This window comes from Gavia stellata, chromosome 4, assembly GCF_030936135.1.
Source record: "Gavia stellata isolate bGavSte3 chromosome 4, bGavSte3.hap2, whole genome shotgun sequence".
Lineage (NCBI taxonomy): Eukaryota > Metazoa > Chordata > Aves > Gaviiformes > Gaviidae > Gavia > Gavia stellata.
Genome location: NC_082597.1, coordinates 69,612,570 through 69,627,772, shown reverse-complemented (window position 1 = coordinate 69,627,772; position 15,203 = coordinate 69,612,570). Strand labels below are relative to the sequence as shown.

Sequence of the window (15,203 nt, the reverse complement as noted above, 5' to 3'; positions counted from 1 at the left end):
TACATTGCTTTGGAAATTATCAAGAAATGTAAAAAATGCATTTGCCCTTTTTTTGTTGTTGTTGTTGTTGTTGTCGTCATCGTTGTTGTAGTCATCGGGGGCAGGGTTCTGAGTCAGAAAACAAAGCAGAAATAGATGCGATTCTGTACACGGCACCTCTCTGGCTGTCCCTTCCCGCTGGGGTGTGGTGGGCAGGGTAATAAAACAGGCGGGTCCCCTGCAGTAGCAGCAGCATGTACACCATCATTGTTCACATGTCCAGCTGAAGAGGCAGATGATGCAGAAAAGGTCTGTGGATAGCGAAACTCCAGCTCTGGATCATGAGTTCCACTTTCTTCCCCATCATGTCAGCCACACAGAAATAAGGAAGAAAAAAAGAAACGCACCCGCTGTGGCTGGCCCGGTACTGCCTGGAATAATGAGCAGGAGCGATATAGGGAGGAGGTTTGTTGTTTTATAAGAAACGTGTTTAGTCTGCAGTGTAGTCCTGCAAGTCAGAGATGCTCAGTGGCAAACAGATAATTTTTCCCATTCTTTCCTTCCCTTTCATGCCACTCCTCAGCCATCGGTTCCTTCAAAGCTTCCATCCACAGCACAATGATTGTACCCACCATCCAATTCCATACACTGGGAAAGAAGGGCATTCCAGGCACTAAACCTGCCCCTGCCTTCCCACTGTGCCCCAGACTCTACCTCACCTGAAGGAGGCAGTAGCTCTTTGCTCAGGCCTGTCACAATGTGCACATTGGAAGTACCTCAATGAAAAAAAAAATATGCTGCCCTCCCCAGAAAGAGAAATTTGCACAGCCGGCACCAGCAATTACTAAATTTAACACCTGCCCCTCAAACGCAAAAGTCATCTGCATTCTCTGCTAGTCATGTGTTTTCCACTCTGCAGGACCCAAGGGGTCTTCCAGCAGAGAACAGGGTTTCCCCTGGCCATTGTAGGCTCTGACCCCAGAGAGAGTCACAGCTTTCACTGGGAATACGCCTGGGGCATAATCCTTTCCACCATTTTCCTTCCCGTCAAGAAAAATCTTAAAAGATCACACGTGTTGTCAAGCATCCAAAACGCCCATTGCCACCATGAATTTAGATCAGTACTTTGTTTCTCGGGAACAGAGAACACCTCTGTCTCCCACTGGGAGGGTCAGGTGGACTTTCTAGTGGAAGAAAATGAGATAGGGAGCCCTTACACTGATTTCATTTTCAGAAACAGCATTATTTCCTTTCAAGTAGCTTTGGAGCACTTCAGCACTAGCAGCAGCAGACTCTCAAAGGGAGACACGCTTGCATGCCCATCTTGATACAGGCACAAGGGATGGAAAAGATGAGACTGACTAGCATCAGCTGGTTACTTTCTCCAGGGAAGTCTTGAATTAGGACTCTGAGGCCAGATGGTTGTATAAATGGATTCATATTTCTCTAGTTTAAAAGGACTTGTTTTTTTCCAAGGTATCTTGAGCTGCTACTGGCCGGTTCAAAATGACACTGAAAAAAGTGCACTGTCAAAAATACCCTTTGCTATTTCTGCCTTATGCCCAAGGGAATCAAGAAGAAAAACAAGGGCATTACAAAAATAATGTAATCAACATATGCAATAAATGATGTTCTCAGACATCTGCAGAAGCTCAAGATTTGAATGAAAGTTTAGGTCTGAGTCAGATCACACCTTCTAGCTCAGCACTGATCTGCAAGTTTGTGAACCGTCTTGAGAAGGGAGAAAAAACAGCAGTAGTCTAGACAAAAATCAGTTGCATAAAATCTAACAACACCTGCCTGGTTTTTCAGCCTCCCTCACAGGTTAGGGCCAAGTATCAGTGTAAGGGAAGTCAAGAGAGGTTCATACTCACTAGTGGGGAAATATGGCTGGGACATGCTGGCAGTCAGATGTTTTGTGACTTAGAATCTGACCCATCCCCTAAAGTCTGGGAAGAGGGATTACACCGGGCATGGGATCACAAAAACGTCACTTAACATCTGCACCTCGACCAGGCTGCAGCAATTCTCCTAAGCAACCATCCAGAGCACTCTCCCTCACTTACCCTCTGCTTTCAGACCAGACCAGAGTTAGATAATTTTACTTTGCTAACAATTCTGCCTCTTGCATTTGCTTATCCCAGGATCCTGTTACAATCGATCAGTGTCAGCTATTTAATAAAAGAAATTTGAAAGCAGATTTTTATCTTCCCGTTCCTTGAATTACTGGTGCCAGCTGAATACGTAGGATGGATCTGCCAAATGGGCTTGGGGGTCTTGCCACCCTTGAGTGGGACAAGACCTTTAGAGAAACTGAGCAAAAGGAAAGAGAACAAAGCATGAATAAAATGCCCCGGTCTCGGGAAGAAAGATTCTCTACCAATAAAGTCATCGTGCATGTTTAAAGGGAGTGAGGAAGAAGGAAAATGAACACAAGATATGCAAAATCAGTAACGTTCAACCTGTCAGTGGATTGCAGAATAGTTACTTACACCAGGTACACTTTGTTCATCGTACAAATTAAAAAAGGAAAAAAAATAGTACCCCTTTCCCCAACCACACGTAGAAAAGCACTTAAAAGTTCAAAGGTAAAGCTTGGCACATTCCAAATACGAAATGGTTCACTTGACATGCAGCAAAATATACAAGAAGGGATTCTTTTTTTTTTTTAAACAAACTTAATTCAATTGATTATCTTTGCTTGGCACAATTGCAATTCATTTTAAAAAAATATTTGAAAAATACTGAAACTGACCTGAATTCAAGTATAACGGTTTCTTCAACAGAAACATTATCAATGCAATAAAACATCACACGGAATATATCGAAGCGTAACGCCTTCTGTTTTTTTTGTTTCCCCCCACCCCTGCAATTTTTTTCTATACAGTTTTAATGCCAACACAACTTACAATTGTATTTTAAAATTAATATTATTGCATTGTTTTTGCATATCTTGTGGAACAGAAAATGCAAAGAGTTACTGATTCCCCTTTCAAAAGCAGAGACAGTGGTTTGTTTTTGCATTCAAATGGCCCCAGATACAGATCTCCTGCAGCTCAAACCAGGACGTGGAGAACTGCATGCTTTTACACACACACGCGCACGCACGCACACTCGCTCCGTATTACTCCCACACTCACAGATATACTTAGCACTAAAAAGAACCCAAATCAATCACTCAAATGTGCAAGACTATATCAAGTGCATTGCCTACTATCTTTAAATTATAAAACAACAACAAAAAAAGGAGGTTTCAATTACTAGCAAATAAAATTACGAATTCTTTGTGTACATAATGTTTGGTAAAACTCGTCTATCGTTATACTTCTACCAAATTTCAATGGAGAAAAAAACCCAGTTTAAATAATACAACATGATCAAACCAATTTAACAATTGCAAAGGTGAAAATAAACCAAAACAAAAAGGTAGGTGATTACAAAACGTTGTAAACACTCCCTTCCCCCTCCAAAAAAAAATAAAATAGTCAAAATAAAAACTGCAACATGCTTTCAAGAAAATATCAAACTGCAAAACAAGGAGAGATCTACACAAGCCCACCACCACCTCAGCCAGTGTGGGGCAGGTCGGCTCAGCCCCACTGCAGAGCCTGCTCCCCGCTCTCCCACTGGCCGGCATGGCTGGTTGTCTGAGCTCTGATTGGTCGGCAGGAGACTGCCTGAGCTCGGATTGGCTGGCAAGTGACTGCTTGAGCTCTGATTGGCTGGCAGGAGTGGCTGCCTGAGCTCGTATTGGTTGGCAGAGACCGCTGCCTGGGAGTCTTGGCAGGGTTGGGCAGCGTTGCCACCTGCCCCTCGGGCGCCCTCAGGCTTCTTCTGCTTCCTCCTCCCCTTCGTGGTATGGGAATCCACAGCAGAAGTCCTCCTCTCCTTCTGAATCAAAGGGCCTTGGCTTTATGGAGACGGTGAGGCTCATACAGAATATGTGCAAAATGATTTTTACAAGCAAAGTTGAAAGACACCCGTTTGACGCAGGGTCCTTTTGGCTAGGGCCATCCACAGGAAGCTGAGGTTCCCCTTCGCGCTCGGGAGGCAGTCGTCGTTCCTTGTGCAGGGGCTGAAAAAAAGAGGGAGGTGACTCTCCTCCTCTTCCTCCTCCTCCTCCTCACTCTTCCTTCATGGACACGTGCTGGGGTTATATCCGCTCCTGAAAAGCTTTCTTACACCACCCAACTCTGCGACTCGTCCCAACAGAAATGAATGAAGAACGCTGTTCCGGTTACTCCAGGTCACGAGAACAGTGAGGCACTTCTGAAACAAACCCATTAGGAACATTGAAACAAATAAAAAACCAGCATCGCTTCCAGCCCTGGCAACTACAGGCTGCTGATATAAATCCTGCTGTCCTTGAGCTCCTCCTGACTTTTTCTACAATCCGGGTTCTGCACCTCTTCCTCTTCCTCTCCTGCACTGTCCTGCCCTGGGTCCCTGCAGTTAACAAAAGGCAAGAGGTTGCCATTGGGGCTCTGCTTGCTGTTACCATTGAGAATGTTGTCTGCTGCATTTTCCATCTCTTCTATCGTCATGTCACAGGCGTCTGCGAGCTCCTGGGTTGTGACCTCAATGAACTTTGGATCTTGAGCAAACTGCATCAGTCCTTCCGAAATCAAGACCTTTAAAAGCAGGTAGGGAACCAGAGACAAAGACACATGTTACTAGTCTGCATCATCAATCCTATCGCACCCCATCACAGCCCTGTTTACCACTGTATTCCCCCCAGCGGCCCTTCTCCCATTCATGCTGCTAACCCCTGCTTGGAGACGGGCTCTCCTACTCTTGGCATTGTGGGCAGCCATATATCTGTTGCCCTGCTCTTCGGGGGCCGCATTTCTAGTTCGCCTTGACACTGCTTGTGTGCTTTGTGACTCTGCAGTCTTACCGCTTCGACCAGGCTCCCAGCGCTGCCGTGAAACTGCCTGCTGCTCCCTCCGCTCTGGCTGGGGACGGTGAGGGAGACTGGCCTGGCTCTCCTCGGGCTGCTGCAGCCGGTGTTGTCAGTGTACCGAGTGCCGCAGTGTACTGATGGGAAGCTGCTGTTGAGCTTCTCACTGGACTCTGCCCTGTCGAGGCGCAGAGTCGGGATGGTCTGTTGCGGCCAGCCACGGCTGCAGGGTGTGGCGGGGGGCGTAGCACACAGCCGAGAGAACGTGGTGGGGGAATGGCTTCGCTGGAGCAGGGGACTCAAGCCGGCCACTGCTAACGCCTGCGGATAGAGGAGGAACAAGATGAGTGACAGCCTGCTCTTTGTAGTAGGGCTGGAAGGAGGAGGTGCTGGAGAAACTACCCGAGAAAGGCCTGGAGGGTCTTGAGGATTGTGAAAACAGCTGCCAGCTGCTGGAATGGTTTGGATGTTTCCTGAGAAATCATTTTGCAAGCTTTCCTTTAAATGCTGTATCCTGCGCTAGTGCCAAGCACTAGACTGAAAACTCTCATGACTCTAGTTCTTCCTCTTGGAGCCTCTGAACTGACAGGAGGGATGCAGCCCCACTCCCTACAGCCTTGCCAGAAACACCACCTCTTCTCCAGTGGGTGAGACAGCAATTCATTTTCCCACCACTGCCACCACCCATACCGCTAGCTTTTACTGCCAGTTGCTGTAGTTTTTGTAAGTACCTACTGTGGAACCTGAAGGGATACCAGATGTGAATTTTAGCTGTGTCTGCAGTTGCCAATAACTATAAATCCACCACTGGATTTTAAGGCATTTGCTGTTGGTGGGAGGATCAGTATCTGATGATTATATTTTGAGCCATCCAGTCACGCAACCTGTGAGTCATCCAGCCTCCTTTTATAACAAATTTCTCAAGAAGCCCCTAGTTGCAGAGCGCTGATCTGATGCTGTATTCATGGTGACTGCTGCCTTGTTCCATAAGCAATGCTGTCAGAGTCATAAGCTCATCTCACAGAGCTCACTACTGCCTAGTATGAGCAAATAAATAAATGCATAGAGAATACAAAAGCATGTGGATTGTGTTGCAGAGAATCCTCTTGTTCGGGTTGGGGTTAGTCTCATCCAGCTTCAGCTATCTGAAGGCTATGTGTTTAGTGTAAGCTAACTGTGTAGAGAGACACCAGCAAACCTCCTGCCTCTTTTGGATACCTGCCTGAAAATGCTGTCTGGAGGACAAGACTTAGACAAGACTTATACATGCCCTTTGGAGATGCTCTTTCCCTCTGTTAACCACGGTGAGACTGAACTGACCAGTTTAAACTGGTCTAGCTAACTTTAAGGTATCTAAAGTTAAGTGAAACTCAGTCCATCTGCCACTTGAAATACTTGGGAACTGATAACCATGCTGTGCTGATGATTGCAGTGGCAGATGAACAAAAGAATCAATTATTAGTCTCCTACAAGCTTCACCAAGATTTTCTCAGGAATTAGATGTCAGACGCCTGTCAAATTTCAGTGAGGAAGCAAGCGCTTAAAAATTCATCTGTATAAGTCATGCCCTACAGGCTATGATGGCCTCAGCACGTCCCTTAAGCTGCCGGGACTTCAAGCAGAGCTCTAGATGTGTCAGGCAGGACAACTGAACCAGTTTTGCGGCTTGTTGGCAGAAACATAAACAAGGTGTTTTATCCAAAATGTAAGATACTGAAGAGGTTGAAAGAAGCTCTTACGGATTGCTTTGAGCTTCAGCTGTATACATTTACATATCATGACGTATGAGTATTTTGTGAGAATACCCCTTCAAGCATTCACGAACAACCGAATCCATTGTACTTAGCAGAGTCAACCTTTCCACTATATGTTCTTGTTTTAAGCACTGTTGTAGGCTAACATTTTTGTAAACACATGAACATTGCTCAGTGTTGTCAGCTGGAGGCCAAATGCCTATTTCAAGGTAACCCTTCAGTCTGGCCGAGTGACACTGGGTTGGGTAAAGCCCCATCCCTCTAAGTTTGGAACTGCATGGTGGGATGAGGAAGGGTGAAGTCGCTCCATCCTCTTTGTACAGGTTGGAGGGAGGTGATTCTGCTAGCTGGGTGGGCTGAGGGAGTGGGAGGCATGTGTCCCCTTCGCCTGGCCTGCCATGGGAGGGCAGGAAGTCTCAGGAGGGCTGTTGCTGCTGTGGAGAAGGTGGGAAGCTGTTTCCTGCCCACTCCTCCCTGCCCCAAAACATTTGCTGGCTGTCCCTGCCACAGCTGTAGCTCTCTGCAGACCACTGCTTTCTGGAGCTTGATCCTTAAAGGATAACTGGCTGGCAGTGGAGGTGAGAAAAGCCAGGGAGCCTCAAGCGCGCTTATGTCTCACTCCTCTGGTTTGACTTCTCACTCCTCCCGCCCCTGTCACGTGGCATTTTCTGGCCCTGTGGCAGCCTAAGGAGGTGGGAAGGCCGTTCTGCCCTGCCCTGGGGGACTGCACAGAGCAGGATGCCCCACTTACAAGGCTGGTACTACCATCTGCACCTGTTTCTTTTATGGTGACAAAAAGTGGCATCATCAAAGTAAAAGACACAAACCTACTTTGGACTATGACAGCTGGCTAATCATCTAGGTACGTGCCTAAGCATACATTTGCTAGGCTGCTGAATGCAGTTACAAAGGGCTTAAGAAGCTGATTAATTATGTGTAATCAGTTTATGTTTTAAAATTATTAATTACAATTACTGGTTACCTTTAATTAATATGAAAGTAGACCCTGCACATTTTATTCATATGCGTGCTACCATCAAAGCCAGTGTAATTGCACTGCAGCATACAATTTGGGTAGTTATTTTTGTCTTTTAGCTAGTTTTTTATTTTACTCTTTCATGGAGATCAGAAAATGATAACTCTGCTGACTCCAAAGAACATGTTCCTGTAGCATTCATCTCGGAATGATAAAAATCCTGAAAGCAGGAATGAGCATGATGACAAATACAATTTCTAAAAATCAGACCTTTGATGTGGGTGAGAAACTATCCCAAATGGTTTTTAAAAAGTTGGTTGGGATACAATGGGCACTGAAGATGGTAGGGTCTCAGTTACATTGCTGGGACCTTTGTGGTTATTAATGCTTACCTGATGATGTACCAGATGCAAAGGCAGAACTGTCTTCTGCGAGACGTCTACGCCCTGGTTTTTCTGTCTTTTCAGACACTCTAAGTGAAAAGATGCTCTTCGACCTGAAACAGCAATCACACACAACTGTGTCCATCACTCATACTATACTACAGTTAATCTGATTTCAATTTCTTTTAGTGCAGTCCCACTGGACATACAGTAAAGACACCTACATTTTAGGCTCTGTCCACTTTCCCTCAACACCTTGCCCTTTCCAAAGCATTTGTATTTACAAAAAGCAGTCAAGCATCATGGACCAACCAGCACTACCTTCCAAGCAAGCTGCAAGATAAAATTCTGTATGATGATTTTTATTTTTCCTCTTTTAAAACACTGTCCTAGTAGATACCATGCAGCTGATTTCCCTCCTAAGCAGTGGAAGTGTTCTCAGACCCCTCTGGTTCAGGTAAAGCCCTCAGCGGGACTGATGATGGCAGCTGAGGCTCTGGTGCTGTACCTGGCTGTACACAATGTGCAGGAGGGGACGTCAGGCTGCTCAGGTGACATCGGCCTCCTGCTTGCATGTGATCTGTGTCCCTTAGCTGCCAGACATACCACAGTCTGTGAGGCTGTGTCTATAGCAAGGTCAAGTGGAAGTGAATTAATCAATGGTTAAATTCACTGGTGAATGGAAGGTTGCTTATATAGACATGAAGCATTTTCAAAATTTGGAAAGAAGGGAAGAGAAAAAAGCTTTTTTTCTCTTGGAAAGAAAGATTTTAGGGGGAACTATTGAAACAGTCATGTTGTTTACTTGCTGTATAATTAAACTTTACTTCTGTAAATATGAGAAAGGTACTCCCTATGCAGGAGTTTAAAAGTACTGCAAAGTATGTTTATGAACAAGTGCACAGGTTTTACTTCTGAAGAATGGCAAATAAATCCATTATTAAAAATAGAGCTGCATGGCACACTAAAATATTTTGTGGACTTCTTGATCCTGTTGACATTTTTCTAAGAAAATTAGAATTCTGAAAATAGTAAGTATCTATAATATCGATTTATTGAGAAAAGGCCCTCTCAGGGGTTGGAGGAAACGTGTTATAACCCAGAGAACAAATGCTACACTGCAGATAAAAAGTATTTCCTCTTTCTAGAGAAAAAACCCTAGTAAAATGAGTATGACATTGCTGTATAGATATTCACTAAAATGTAGTTAATGAAGCATTGTATCAAGGACTGACTGCAAATTTGGCCTTACAGATAGACATAGGAATTGTCATTGCCTAATATTTTAAGTTTTGAAATAAAGCAAATGCTTTTAAAATACTCAATTATACAAACATCCCAAAGGACTTGAGTGAAGACTCAGTAGCCTCATTTTAAACATTATACGAGCTAGTCTGTCACTTTTATTTTGCAAGAATGCATTTTATATACAGGACTCTTTTTAGTTTCTCCCCCAAATGTCCTTTTTCGCCACACCAGTACACAGGAAAAAGGCTGAAAAATATTCTACATAAAAGAGCTCATTTTCTTCCAGTCTCTCACATTTGTCCTGATACTTTCATAAAATCTTCTGATTCATGGATTTCACCTGAGCATAGTCTTCACACTCAAGCACTTGAAAATCTCCAGGTACAATTAGAGCAGAAAGCAAATTTGTGTTGTATCAACTTAGTCTGAAATTCACTTTTTCCTCGTAGCTGACAAAAGAGACAACCTCTCCTTTCTCCCTGCTGAATACACACAGAACAGAACACCATATACTCAAGACTAGCCTATTTGGTGACTCCCTGGTGATTGTTTGGAGAGTCTATGGCGCTCTAATAAACTCCCCTAATTCACATGCAGGCTTAATCAAACAGAGCACATGGACTATCCAAACAGCCACAGATTCATCTACTGACTGAGCATAAAGTCAGTAGAGTCATGCGCATGATCAGGATCATATGCACCCCGTGGGATTCCTGGTCTCACGAGCTACATGCAGCAAACAACAACACCCTTGCCCACACATGCTGGCATTCCTCCAGCAAGATGTGAGAACTCAGCTGAGGCAAAGGAGAGCACAGCCCGCATGTCACACGGGGATGTTACCTAGTGCTGAGGAGCACAGAAACCCTTTCTTTGGGGAGTGCCGGGTGTCCTCTCCTTTGTTGTTTTCTGGTGGAGTAAGTTGTCTGTTTTCATCATCTTGGTATGCAAGCCTGGAAAGGAGAACAGAGGGATTCTAGAAAAGCAGCTGATACTGGACAGAATAACCCCTCTTCCAGCAGGGAAGCCAGGAAGATCATGCTATCAAATGGATGCAACAGCAAGCTAGCTTCGAGCTATAATTGGCCAGGAGCAGTAATAAAGACCATGAGACAGAGAATGCTGTAAAGATGAGATCTGGGAACATTAAATGGTAGAAGTGAATTGGGGGGGAGGCCCTGCAGATCCAGATGTCTCATTCAGAGGAGAAAGAAAACCCTAGGTGAAAGATACTCTTTTCAGTGTTACTTCTCAGGCCTGAACTGCATTTTTTAAAAAATTATTTTCTGATATTTGAGTTGTCTGACTAAAGTCTTCTGGCCTTATCCCATAAATTGAAATTTTTGTTGAAAAATGTCACCTCTTCCCACCTCTCCCCCTTAATCAAAGAACCACCCAAACACCTTGACTAAAGCTGCAAAGCTCACATTTCAGTAGAGAGCAGACTTGGTTCACTACAGTACTCAATGTCTTCATTCAAATTTTCATCATAAGGCTCATCCTGAGACACTTCCTCTTGGCAAACAATTGCCAGCTGGCTGTCTCTGGAACTGGAGCTAATGAGCAAAAAAGACAAGTCAAGATATAGAGATGGTAAAGACAACCTGTTATAAAGACAAGAATGACAGGCTCCATCTGTCTCAGTTTATTATAATGTTGAAGAGCTATCATAGAAAAATCAATGACTGGACAGAGCTGCAGAGTTCACAAACACAAAGCAACAACCTTTGTGTCCTCTTTCAGAGGAAGAGTTTCTTAAATCAATGCTGAACAATACTGTAAACATATTATTGTGATTTGCAGCTACATGTACTCTATAAATGTGCACATCACACTGACCAAATTTCCAAAGATATACCTCACTGAACTTGAAGTAAAATCTGAGATGGGCTCTTGGAAATACAGCTTTTCCCCTTGTTGCAAAAGCCTTGGTTACGAATTTCAGAGAAGCCTCCTAGACACTAACAGTAACCCTCTCAGCTCTGTAGTGTATCGTCTCTACCTCCCAAATCCCTTACTCTGCACCATCTTTCCCCTCTGCCTCCTGTTCACGCTCTCATTCCTTGCTGTCTTTTCCATCTTTGGTCCCTTTTTTTCTGATCACTAACTGCAGAGTGCTTCTACTGAACTCAGTAGGATCTGTTCAAACCCTTAAGCGTGAAAGCCCCTGCTTGCCTCCTTGTTGTCCCTCTGTTTCACGTCTTGGCCCTCATATTTCACTTCATTCTGAGTTTGTGTTTTCTGAGGAGTAAAGTAAAATCTGAAGGTAGTGTGACTCTTTGAGATACTGACATGGAGGTATTGGAGCCAATGTCAGTCTGTTACTAGCATTTGCAGAAGAGAGCAGTGTGGCAGGTTTTTTTCATCTTTCAGGGACTGGATAGGAAACATTACTCTAAAATTTGGTTTGAGCAAAAAGCACTAGGAGAATGTGTATATGCATGTATAGAACAGCCTGTAGGACAGTGCTGGAGTGACCTTCCTGCTGAGATGGGAAGCAAGTAAAACTGTTAAGGTGCAGAGGGGAGAAATCAGTACATGGCAGCTCCCTCTATTCAACAGTCTGTGTTTAGCCAAAACCATACAGAATTTTTGTATGAACACGCCAGGGTGTACTTCACTGTGCTGTGATCGGAGAGTGCCTAGATATGTGAGCCCAGCTAGAAACCCTAAAAACCCCAAAATCTAGAAACCAACTAGAAACAGTCTATGCATCACTACCTGCCTGTGGGCAGAAAAGCCCTGAGTTGGGAGTATTTTCTGGAGATGTCATGGTGATCGTTACCTCTTTTTCAGCTCTACTGACACCAAAAAGAAGAGCTTATATTCAGCATTAATGGGGATTTGGACTTTCAATGGGACAAACAATGGGTCTTACACCCAGAGAGCATTAGAGCGTGAGGGAGAACACATACCGTCCCAGTGTTTCGTAGTAATGCGTCCTAATTCAAGGAAGGTACCCAAGGAAGCAAGGAGAGAAAAGAACACCATGTTAGCAGTGTCACATCATCACAAGTCAACAAGGGGGAGGGCAGATGGTAACACATGTTGTGCAACTCCTGTGACCTCCCTCAGGAAGGCACGAAATAGAAAAAGCACTGGACTCTTTACCTGGGCAATTCTGCACCCACTGAATTTCCTCTGTCTTATTGTCCTATTCTGTCCCTTGCTGGGGCAGCATTTCTCCACCTATTCACATTGCCAAGACTCTGCACTGAAGAAAAATTTCCAGCTCCTTCATGCTGTTACCGACCCGGTTAAAAAAACCTCCCCCACTGATAAAAATCATACTCCTTTCGTATTAGTCATCTGTGTGTAGACAGCCTGAAAGCTGTCCAGAGAAGGGGATTCTCTTTGCTTTGCACAGTATTGCATTTCTGAAAACCTTGCCTCCCTCCTCCCAGAATGCCGTTGGTGACCTCTGTAGGGATGTGACCCACTGAATGAAAAACCACTGACTTCCACAAAGCTCCCTACTGGGCGCTTAAGAGATGATTTGCAGTCCCTTTGTCTTTTAGTTAGCAGTTGATAAAACACCTCCCTGTGGTGAAGGAGGGATAAATAAGGCTCCTTTTGGTTCTTACAAAGGTTTCTTCATGATAAAGCCCAAAGAAATCAAGTGTGTTGGTCAGTAAGAGTGCTGCTTCTTTGCACTGGTCAACTGATGCATATCTGTTGCACCGTGGGCTTTGGCACAAGTGGAGAATCAGAAGGCTCAATCCAGGCTGCAGGCTGAGTGATGTCTGGTGGGTGACTTCAGCTAGGCAGCAGTGCTCTGGTGTTTGCATGCATGTTCCTCTCCCCGGTCCCTTGACCCATTCTCTGCTCTGTGAATCTTACCTTTTGGAAGGTAGTTTCCAAGGAGCCTCCTGCACACGTATGGTGGGTGACAAGGGGGTCCCATGGCCTTCAACTGTGCTGACAGTGCTGGGGTAGCTGGGTGGGCTGGGGAAGCGGCACAGGGCAGTATTGTTGGCATTGTTGATGTTGGCATTGGAGCCTGAAGATGAGTAGCTGCTGGGAGTGAAGGTAGAGTCCACCAACTTCTCATGAGACGGAGACTCAGTATCTCCCTGGTTGTTGCCAGACTTATTGATGTGCAAAGGTCGCTGAGTGGTGAATGTCTGGGGGAATGCACTCCTGCCATCACTTTGGTAATAGCTGACATGGTTTCCAAACAAGCCTCCAGCTCTCTGTCAGAGAAACAGAAATTATTTTCCCTTTGTGAGTGAGAAGATGTGCAAGAGCCCTGGTATTTCCTGCTTAGCCTGTTCTCAAGGAAAAAAAATGTGAGGATCAAAGTGTGCATGATGGCACTGGTGATGTCTCTGCCAGAGGACAGTGCATGGACTTCTCTGTCAGAGAGAGTAGGTACATGTAGACTGTGAAAGCTTTAGCTTTCTAAGATATTTCAGAGGACTGGCCAGGTGCATAGGTGAGGCAAAAGTGTCTCTAGACCTCCCACCAGTTCTGGGAGTGCAGGACTGGGTAGGGATGCAAGAACCAGGTAACTGTTCTCTGGTTTTCATAGTGCAGTTATAAAGCAACATATAGACATGAGAGGGAATTTGAGAAGAGCACCAGAAACTATTAAACACCTGGAGGAACAAATGAAGAAAGATTTAATGAGCCAGTTATGTACTGTTTAGATGACGAGTAATGAAAGGGACTGACAGCATCTTTCTCTAAAGAAAGGAGGAAAACGCCAGAGAGGAAATATTACCAGAGGAGACAATTACAAGAAGGAGGAATGAAATAAGAAAGACAAGATTTAGGTAACTTGCTCAGAAAATTTCCTCCTTCCATAGGAGCTCTATTGGTTTCTGATGTACTTTTTGGAAGGACGCTACTTGTGCTGCTGAAAGGAGGAGTGAACAAAACACTGAAGTGTGCATGGCTGCTGCTCTGCAGACTGCAGGATGGCTGAACTGATCTGCTCGTCAGACTCTTTGGCCATTCTCATTCTAATTTTATTTAGGTTTTATGAGGGGAACTTCCATTGAGAAGAAAATGGGATAAAAACTGTGCAAAGGTCTCAGGACCTGGCACCATGACTTCATCACTCTAGGGTCTAGAGAACAAAAAGGAGGGCCCAGCTGAAATACAGAGTGCATAAAAGAGAATGTAGCACTCTGAGCTCAGCTACTGGTCTAGCCTCAGCTTGTAAACTTGTTCAGCACCTACCCGGAAGATATCATCTTCAGAGGCAGCAGAAACAGCTTCTTTCATGGCCTTGTCGAGCTCTTCTTCAGCTGTTAGGTCTCCAGAAATTGCTCGTCGGATCTCTGGCCCGATGTCGTGAAGCGTGCGGAGACCAGCCTGCAAAACAGCAAACTATAGAGCTTCATATCTCCGAGTGGGTATATGAGAAGTAAAAGCAGTGCTATTTCTTCCTAAGCACTGTGAAGCCCTTTTACTTAATCCCCAGCTCATAGAAAAACACCATCAAATTCTGTTCTTTCATCTCCAGCTTAGAGAGGGAAAAACTCTTAGCAATTCAACTCAGGAATGTTTGTTGCTAGTCCCCTGGCTTCATCACAACAGGTCATAGACATAAATCCACGGGCTTGGTTAAGCAAGTCTGCATGCTTTCAACTTCAGGTTCTCAGATCCACAACCAGAAGCCCTGGAGCAGCCACAGTTACAACTGAACCATGTACTCAGTGCCTCTGAAAATCTCTTCTTTTTAATCAGCAGCTTAAATATGGATTTAATAGCTAAACTTCTGGCATCTGGACCTGGACAGTTCTCAAACCCCTCACTGACTGGAATCCGCTCCAGGGAGTCCATTGAGGGAGGTAAGCTGTGGGTATGCCGAGACCTCAGTCTGTATCTGTACCTGCATCACGGCCCTTTTTAGCTTGCTGGAACTCCAGAGTCACCCTTCTTCCTTACTGTATACTCGAGGGACGTAAATGGTGCTGCTTGTACAGTCAACGGAGCCTTCTCATTCTTTCACACAG

The 15,203-nt window shown here is 44.8% G+C and overlaps 1 protein-coding gene across 4 annotated transcripts in view; it reads right to left on the bottom strand.

Annotated features, from left to right (window-relative positions):
- Positions 1-79: 79 nt before the first annotated feature.
- CACNA1C (calcium voltage-gated channel subunit alpha1 C) overlaps positions 80-15,203 on the bottom strand; it is a 490,625-nt gene continuing 475,501 nt past the window's right edge. For 3 of the 4 annotated variants that reach the window (XM_059816760.1, XM_059816761.1, XM_059816759.1), the window contains 7 exons: positions 14,425-14,559; positions 13,081-13,433; positions 10,668-10,796; positions 10,084-10,193; positions 8,002-8,105; positions 4,877-5,200; positions 80-4,610 (listed from right to left, as the gene is read on the bottom strand). In XM_059816760.1, coding sequence (XP_059672743.1) covers positions 4,314-4,610; positions 4,877-5,200; positions 8,002-8,105; positions 10,084-10,193; positions 10,668-10,796; positions 13,081-13,433; positions 14,425-14,559 — 1,452 coding nt within the window. In that variant the 3' untranslated portion in view covers positions 80-4,313. Of the gene's footprint in view, positions 4,611-4,876; positions 5,201-8,001; positions 8,106-10,083; positions 10,194-10,667; positions 10,797-12,155; positions 12,183-13,080; positions 13,434-14,424; positions 14,560-15,203 lie in introns of all 4 variants that reach the window. The other variant, XM_059816758.1, reaches the window with a different exon arrangement.